Source organism: Curcuma longa, chromosome 21 (genome assembly GCF_044706935.1).
Source record: "Curcuma longa cultivar G26 ecotype Majalengka, Jawa Barat chromosome 21, ITB_CL_G26_1.1, whole genome shotgun sequence".
Taxonomy (NCBI): Eukaryota; Viridiplantae; Streptophyta; class Magnoliopsida; order Zingiberales; family Zingiberaceae; genus Curcuma; species Curcuma longa.
In genome coordinates, this window is record NC_133881.1 from 12333852 (window position 1) to 12342742 (window position 8891).

The following is an 8891-nucleotide window of genomic DNA, read 5'->3' on the forward strand; positions in this document are numbered from 1 at the left end:
ATTATCTATGTCAACTTAATTATATGTCTATATTATTTATGGTATCATAATGCACAACAATACCTTAGGAAAAAAAGAGTGGATCCGTCATCTTAACAACCTTCCGAATATAAAAGGTAAATTCAGGTATATAGACAAAAAATGCATGGTGGGATGAATGACAGATCATGAATTCCTATGAGATTCGATCTCTAACTGTTATATCAAAAATATCTGCGTCCACCGTCTACGTTACGACTTTGTGGGTCAAGCAACATAACCTTTCATACACTAGAGACCACTTCTAATATTAGTTATTACAAGATCTAATGAAAAACATAGCGATACAATTATCGACAATAACTATGATCGATAATAAATCGAGGCGTGACTCAAAAGAGGACACAATGTGTTTGATCATCAATTAGAAGCCAAAGATTATGCCTAAATGTCTCCACAAGAAGGTCTATGAGATTTGACTCCTCACAGTTATATCAAAATTATCATATGTTCACCGTCTACGCTACGCTGTATGAGTCAAGCAACATAAGCTTTCATATACTAGGGACCACTTCTGATGTTAGTTATTACAACATATAACGAAAGATATAGCGAAACAACTATCGACAATAACTACGATTGATAATATATCGAGGCATGACTCGAAAGAGGACACAATGTGTTTGATTATCAATTAGAAGCCAAAGATTATGCCTAAATGTCTCCACAAGAAGGTCTATGGACTTTGCCGTGAGAAGATACAAAGTGGCCTCGACTTCAACCAAAACTCCACAAATCTTCAATTTAACATGACTATACATTCAGGGGAAGTGTAAACCATCCCCAAGAAGAATATGTAATGTGGACAATCAAAATAGGAAGAGAGCAAAAAACAACAACAACAACTAAAACTAATGATCGAGGAATAAAATTAGAGATAGAATTAAGAAAGGATCACACACTATGCATGGGCAATGATGAGACTTTTCTCTGTATCCTTCCTTTGATCTGCCTGATCTTAGCATCCACCCTTGCAGTAAAGCCAATGTGAGTCTTCTGCCTTGCTTTGGATTTCTCTCTCTTCCACATACAAGAGTCCTCCAAATCCTTCTTGTAGTGTTTGATCTCCTGGATTACATGGTGATCCAATGGGTAGAAGGTCCTCTGGATCGAAATATGGATCAGATATGGAATGTTGCATACTGCAGTAACTAGAAGGGTCACAGTCCAGAAAGTTGGTGCAGATCCAAGGGCTTCTTGGAGTATTTGGAAGGCATTCCCGGAGATAACCGGCGAAGACATTCCATAAATGAACAAGAAAATATACCATGTAACTACACTACCGCAGACGAAGAGAATCTGAATCCATGTGAAATGGCTCATGATAAGAGAAATTTGCACATTTACAGCCCAGATGATGCAGGTGAACATTGTGGCTCCGACGGCAGCCATGTCAGCTATCTGGCCGTCGGCTCGGAATGCCCCAAGGTGAAAGATGACAATGTTGAGGAAATGTATGATGATGGATGAATAAAGACCATTAAACATCCAACCAATAATCCTGTCCCAACCGAAGAACAAGTTTCTAGGCCCTTGCTGGTACAGTGCTGGGAACTGAAACATAAGCAGCCAATGTTGTATCAAACTGAAGAACAAAATTGATGTGCAGGATGATCATATGACAGTTATATACCAACAGAAAAAGGGAATTTTCTTGCATTGTCAACTAGTCTAAGAGTTTAAAGATGTTGAAACATACCTGTAAGCATACTTCAGAAGATACATCCTGCTCGAATACTCCCAATGTTATTACTGGCAATGAGGTCAGAACTACATTAAATAGAATCATGTACCAATCATCATATACAGATTGACCGGAGAAGCCGGTGTATGCTTCATAGAAGAATATTGTCAGCCCAAATGCTATGTTTTTGTAGAAGAAATAACAAATCTGAAAATGATCCAGAACAACTTAGTTGTAAGTAGAAAACAGACCCTAAGAGAAAAGTATATGCTGATCTTTCATAGGTTCTCACCATGAGTGCTATCCTCTTGTAGCACCAGTGACCATGTACAACAAGAAGTCGTTCTAGGAATCTGAATTGGCAAATGGAAAAATCACTAGCCATCACGGCCTGCAAGAAATCATGAATTTATAAACTACTTCACTAACATGAATCTGATATCTTAATACATTTAAACATAATCAGTCCTTTCCAAACCTGCATGCCTTCTACGCCACTAATACCAACACCTATATCAGCCTCTTGAATCATACCAACATCATTGGCACCATCACCTATAGCCAAAGTAACTTTTCCTGTACCTTCTTTTACCAATCTTGTCACCTAAAGAAAGAAGCAAGCAATAAGAGAAGAATGCAGGTGATGATTCTAGGATGAAATATAAAATCGACAAATGGTACCAATGCTTTCTGCCTTGGGGATACACGACAACATATCACAGAAGCACAATCAACTGCTAGACATAGAAATTGATTCTTTAAATCATCCTCTAAGGCATATGTCAGTGTTTTCCCATCAATTATCAGAGAAAATGCTGCATATGGATCCTTCTCCAGCTTGATCATTTGGAAGGCATTTGTTATTTGCATCATAAGGTTCTCTTTTGCCGCCTGATCAGTCATCAAATGTAAACGCACACCCTATCATAAAATTAAGTTTCTGCATCGAGAAGGACAAAGAGATGTAATCCAATGCATATTATAAAGATATACCTTATTTGGATCTTGTGTTACTAGGTCAGCGTTTGCAATTGATAAATGTATTTGTTTCATGCCTTGCCTAAGTAAACTGCATGCAAATCTGTAAAGAGAGATAGAAATTTACTTCCAAAGTATAGCAGGAAAACAATTGATGGGTCGAGAGGGATCGGCCAAGAACAATGTGAATTATTAAAAAGGCATACCCAATATTGATTGCGGTTTCAATCTTATCACCAGTCAGAACCCAAATCTTGAGACCAGCTTGAGCTAATTTATCTATACACTGAGGAACCTGTACAACATTGAACTGTCAAAAGAATTGGAAGTACAAGTAGACTGACTGCCAAAGCAAGACATAGTGCTTACTCCTTTTTGTAATTTGTCTTCCACAGCAGTTGCACCTACAAGAATCAACTCTCTTTCCATCATATCAGACACTCGATCAACTTGTGCTTCCCGATCTGCTCCAATGGTTGTTTTTGCTTTTGTAAACTCATTATTCCAAGAAGAATACTCAGCTTCATCAAGCACCCTATATGCCAGTGCTAATGTTCTCAATCCTGCTTCCCCATATTCAGTGAGATGTTTGCTTGTATCACTCTCATACATTTTCCCATTTTTGGAAAGTCTATCAAAAATGATACTGCTCAAGAAAAAAGTTTGAAGCATCAAGATAACAGCATTCATATATACATCCTACATGAGTAAGATGATTACAGTTGAGAAAATAAACCAGTAGCCAGTAGCAAGATAGTGTAGATCTTTTATCAGAAGTACTGAATACTGAATCAAATGGATATACAGGTAGTCTGACATACCTGTCAGCACCTTTGCAAAGAAGAACAATCTGTCCATTCTCATCACGCAGAATAACAGACATTCTCTTCCTTTTGCTGTTAAATTCCAGTAGATTGAGAATCTTAAACTCCCTGTGGCATATTAAATTAGTAAGGTGAATTAATCTACAGAATATGGGCACCAAAACCTAATGGAAGAAAAAATCTGAGTATGACCTCTCCACGGGTTCCTCAGAATGAGAATATTTTTCTCTAATGAACACACTAGATTGCGTCCTCTTACAAAATTCAAAGCCAAATTCCCTCGCTGCAACAAGGAATGCAGCTTCATCTGGTGATTCTGCTTCATAGTTGAAGCCACCAGTTTCCTCATTTGCTTCAGGAATTGCTGTGTGACACAAAGCGAGTATTCTAAAGAAAAGAAGAATAGTGCTTGCAGTAGGCTCCTTTGTCCAGTTTCCATGCATTAAACGGTCATCTTCAAAACTAAAACCTTTTATGGAAGGTTTGTCCATCTTCTCAATCATACAAGTAATCCCTTGTTCCAACTCAATATCTGATGATCCATAAGGAGGCGAATTCCCCTCCCATGGATCCTGAGTTCCAGTTTGATGCTCAGGAGTGCCAGAAGCTTCTGATGCTATCTGCTTAGCCGCAGCAATTTCGACTTCACTAGCACGTACACCATATGAGATTCCGGCAATGGAACACTTTAGGAAGTCCATTTGATTGCAAGTTAGAGTGCCCGTTTTGTCTGAAAGTATGGTATCAACTTGCCCGAGCTCCTCATTCAAATTTGAAGTCCGTGCACGTGCAGGCTTTCCAATCTCCTCATCATACATGAGAACATCTTGGTTGATGAATGTTGCTTGCAAGACCTTGACAACTTCGATAGAAACATAAAGTGAGATGGGAATCAGATATCCATAAAGAATCAGAGCTGTCACGAGATGAAAAACACCAGATACTGCTGGTCTTGATGGATCATACAAGCTGGTGGTAATATTGGGCTGCAAGTACCACCAATTCGGCATTCCATATTTTGTCAAAATAGCAAATCCAATTGAGCTAACTAATGATATGAGAACAAGAAGACTGAAGAGAATATATATGATCCTGTCCATTTTCCTCTCAATTCTGCTTCTCTTACACGGTGAGTCAGTGGCATTCTGCATGACTTTGCTGTCATGGCCAGTGAAGATAACCACTCCATATATGTAACTGGTATTCCTAAGTTTCGAATCTCTAAGCAAAATCTGGCTCGGATCAAGCAAATACACCTGTCTTTCATACTCAAAATTACCCACAAAAGTGTAAAGGCTGGGATTGGGGTCTTCACATTTTATAGTGCCTGTGAAGTCCTTGAAGGCCTCATCATCTTCCAAGGGCAATGTTACCTCAAGTGATCGTTTAATCTTCAAGTTAGTCTCACCATCCAAATTCATGGTCTCCACATAGCAAATCCCGTCTTCATAGCTTGAAGAAAGCAGTAGGAGGTCAGCTGGAAAAAATTTGTCTTTCTCAACCTTGATGACATCCCCCACGCGAATGTCCTGCCAATGCTTGTGGACAAACTGCCCCTCCCCCTTGTGAACATTGCCTCTTCGGCGGTTGACCTTCATATCCTGTATAAATCTCCTCCAATCTTCCAGCGCTTCCTTTATCATGCTCAGCCCGACCACAAAGGCGAGCGGCGCAATCATGCTCACTGGAGTGAAGGGGGAAATCGGGGTGAGGGAGAGCATGGCGGCGAGGAGGAAGTAGATGTTGGCCACCCGACGGAATTGCTCGAACAATGCTTTGGGGAGGAAGGTGACGACGTTGTATCTCGTGGTGGAGATATGGTTGCCAGCGTAAAAGAGACCCATCTTCTTGTGGAGCTGCGATTGGTTGCAGTGGACGACGCGGGAGTAACAGGGACCGCCGAGAGAAGCCTGCTCGTCATCGGCTGTCACTGTCGGCCGGGCACAAGCGAAGGTATAAAGCAGGCTCCATTTGAGACGATCACGTTTCCTAACTCGTCGTCCCATTGCTCCCTTCTCTTGCTGTCTGCGGGGTTCTTTCTCCTTAAATCAAGAACAAGACAAACATCCCACCATTAATCTAAAGCTCGAAGCTTTTTAGGGTCTATTGATTCATGAAACAATGCCGACAAGATTTCAGCAGCCCAAGCTCTACCTATCGATTATAAATCCGAGGAAAAGGCTCGACGCTAAATATTTGACCACAATCTTCGTACTCAATCCCAGAACCATGAAAACCGAAAGGGAAAAGAAAAATCAAAAATTGAACTGATGAGATTTAAAAACAATCAAAACACAGAAACGAACAAACACCCGAATCGACTTCATGCAACAGATGAATCCAATAACAAATGACGGCAAAAAAGAAGAAGAGATCGAATGCACCTACTATTTTTCGCCGAGCCGATCCGGTGCCAAAACTTCTCCCCCTTCACGGAGAGAAACGCCGAGGGATTAGAGATTAGAGGCGATGAGAGGAGACAGAGATCATAGAATGGAGCTTCTGCTCCCCTCCTACCCTCCCTCCCTCTCTTTCCCTCTTCCTCTCTCTCCTTCTCGTCGCAACAGGAGGAATTCCCGGCTTTGTCATAGGTTATAACTTCAAACTACTGAACTTTCCTATTTATATACTTTTCCCAAATTGTTTATGTTTTTTTTGTTTCTTATTTAATTATTGAAATATTCCTTTTATTAATAAATGAAATGATAAAAAAATTAAAGTTAATAATATATTATTATTAAAGGTGTTTTTTTACGTTAACTCTAAATTGTTATTCATCTCCCAAATAAATCATAAAAAGAAAATTTTAAAAACTGATTAATATTGATACTTTAATTTTTTTTAATATATGTTAGTCCATAAATATAAATACATAAATTGAACCCGACCTACAAATCATTCCAAATTAATCCAGCATCAAATCAAACCTAGGGGTGTAATCGAACCGAGTCGAGCCGAACAGTAAAAGACTCAAGCTTGAACTCAGTTCATTTTTCTTAAGCTCGAGTTCAGCTCGAGTTTGATTCGAGCTTTAATTCTTAAGCTCGAACTCGGCTCGTAATGAAATTAAATAGTTCGCGAACGGTTCAAGTTCAGTTCGAAAAAGGCTAGTTTAAAATTAAACGAGTTTAGTTCGAGCTCGGTTCGAAAATAATTCGTTAAAAGTTAAACGAGCTTGCCTCGTTAATATATAATATTTATAATTCATGTAAAATATATATATATAGGATTTTGTTATGCCGCGCGACACCTCCATCCGCGACTCGTGCGCACCGTCCCGCTCCCGCCGTCGTCGCCGCCTCGTTTGCCCACCGTCGGCAGTTGGATCGGGTGCGTTCAACGCGCCAGTTGCCAGCGCACCGCCCAACGCCAGATAGTGGCTGGAATCCGACGAATTCGACCGGAAACCGCGCACGACGGTCCTTCCTCGGGCGGTCTCCGGCCATGATTTGGCCAAAAACCGGTCGCGTTTTGGCCAACAGTGGTTGTCAGTGGGATTGAGCCATTTCCGGCCAAATTCGTCGGATTCCGATCACTATCCGGCTGGAATCCGATGTCGGACGGTACGCCGACAACTAGCGCTTCCATCTTGCCCAGGGCGATTGCCGACGGTGATCGGACGAGGCGGCGACGGTGACAAGACCGGCGACGATACACACGAGTCGCGGATGCGTCGTGGACGAAGAGGCGCACAGGGTAGCAGGACTGTGTGTTCGTGAATCTCTTATTAAACATGTTCGTAAACTTTTAAATGAACATGTTCGTGAGTCTTTAAACGAACATGTTCACAGACTCACAAACCAAATACAATTAAGTTCGAACTTGATTTGATAATATTTTCGAGTTCAAAATCAGACTCGAGTTTGAATCATTAATTTAATTGAACGAATTCAAATAATTTTTTTTTAAATTAAAACTTGAATAGTTCGTAAACAACTTGATTCGTTTATCCCACTAATCAAATCCAAGCCGGACCGGTCCGGACAGGGCCTCGTACAAATTTAAGTCACGACAGACGCAACGAATTGATGAGGTGGCGCCCCTCACGGAGCAGACACGTAACCGCCCCCGCGGGTGGCGGCGGGGCGCTCGCTAGCTGGCTCCTGGATCCGCGCCGTGCATTCGCCGCCTCACGAGACGGCGAGACGTGGCCGTTCGCTCGACGACTGTTCCCTGATCGAATCGTCGGCCCTCGAGCCGAAGTCTCTCGGGACGCCACGCGCTAGCTGCCGTCGCTGTTTCCCAGACCAGCGCCGCTAGAGCGTAGCTGAGTGGCAGACCTACGGGCACAGACCCCTACAAAACTCTTCCGAGTTCACATTTTGCTCAAAAAGCTCCGACCTTTATCCCACCGCACCAATCCGGCCATGTTGCGGAATCCGGCGAAGGAGGGCCTTCCTCCGCCGTTTGCAGAGCCGGAGGAGCAGCTGCGGTGCCCCCGGTGCGACTCCACCGACACCAAGTTCTGCTACTTCAACAACTACAACCTCTCGCAGCCGCGCCACTTCTGCAAGAGCTGCCGGCGCTACTGGACCAAAGGCGGCGCCCTCCGCAACGTCCCCGTCGGCGGCGGCACCCACAAGAACTCCAAGCGCTCCACCTCCTCCTCTGTTTCCAGTTCCAAGCGCCGCCACCTGGCGAAACCGGAGCTCATCTCCGTCCTCTACCCGTCGCTAGACGTCGACCCTCGCCCGATTGACGGCGTGCCAAATTATGCGGGCGCATCCGCCGTCGGCGCTCATGGGCCGGAGTTGCAGAGCTCGATGGGCGACGCCGGCTTCGAGAGCATGTCGTTGCAGGCGGCGCTGTTAAACTGCAACAACTTCTGGGGGTTCCAAGTTGACTCTGAGTGCCGGGATGGAACGTGGCCTGATCTCTCCACCTACGGCGATCCTGGCTCTGGTTTGCAGTGAGAAAGAAGAAGGTTTCCCACACATTTCTGTTTACAGATTCCTCCTTTCTTTTTGGAATAGTTAGCGATTTAGCATAGAGGATCTGGGGACGGGGAGATGGATTGAAGTAACTGGTAATCAATCGGCCTTAGTTTTGTTTCTGAGCTGCAGTTCCATGTGGAAGTTGGTGGATGAGCTCGGAAGTTTTGCAGATTAAGGTTGATATTGATGCACAGTGATTGATCTTGTCTAGTTTTTTCCTACTTTGTTTCTGAATTCTTGACCTTTTGGAAGAAGAGTGTTTGATCTTCTCCTGCAGAATGGTTTGCTTCTCCAGTGAGTTTCATACTTTTATAGCTATTTTTGCAGCTGTGCTTGTGTTGGGAAGAATTTAAGAGCCCCTCGGAGAGTTGATTATTGCGGTTTATTGAAGTGGATAAGGATCAAATCTTGACTCCATCGAATAATAATCTA

The 8891-nt window shown here is 42.8% G+C and overlaps 2 protein-coding genes across 2 annotated transcripts; one reads left to right on the forward strand and one right to left on the reverse strand.

The window, feature by feature from the left end:
- Positions 1-933: 933 nt before the first annotated feature.
- LOC141814478 (putative phospholipid-transporting ATPase 7) lies at positions 934-5531 on the reverse strand. Its single transcript, XM_074702437.1, has 10 exons — positions 3718-5531; positions 3523-3633; positions 3071-3347; positions 2908-2996; positions 2717-2804; positions 2405-2614; positions 2202-2327; positions 2016-2114; positions 1739-1930; positions 934-1593 (listed from the first exon to the last, which is right to left on the reverse strand). The coding sequence occupies exons 1-10, from the start codon at positions 5529-5531 to the stop codon at positions 934-936; spliced, it is 3666 nt and encodes a 1221-aa protein (XP_074558538.1).
- A 2361-nt stretch (positions 5532-7892) lies between these two features.
- On the forward strand, positions 7893-8650 carry LOC141814190 (uncharacterized). The gene has a single exon (XM_074702141.1). It carries the CDS (start codon positions 7893-7895, stop codon positions 8436-8438), a length of 546 nt encoding a protein of 181 aa, XP_074558242.1. The 3' UTR covers positions 8439-8650.
- Positions 8651-8891: the final 241 nt, after the last annotated feature.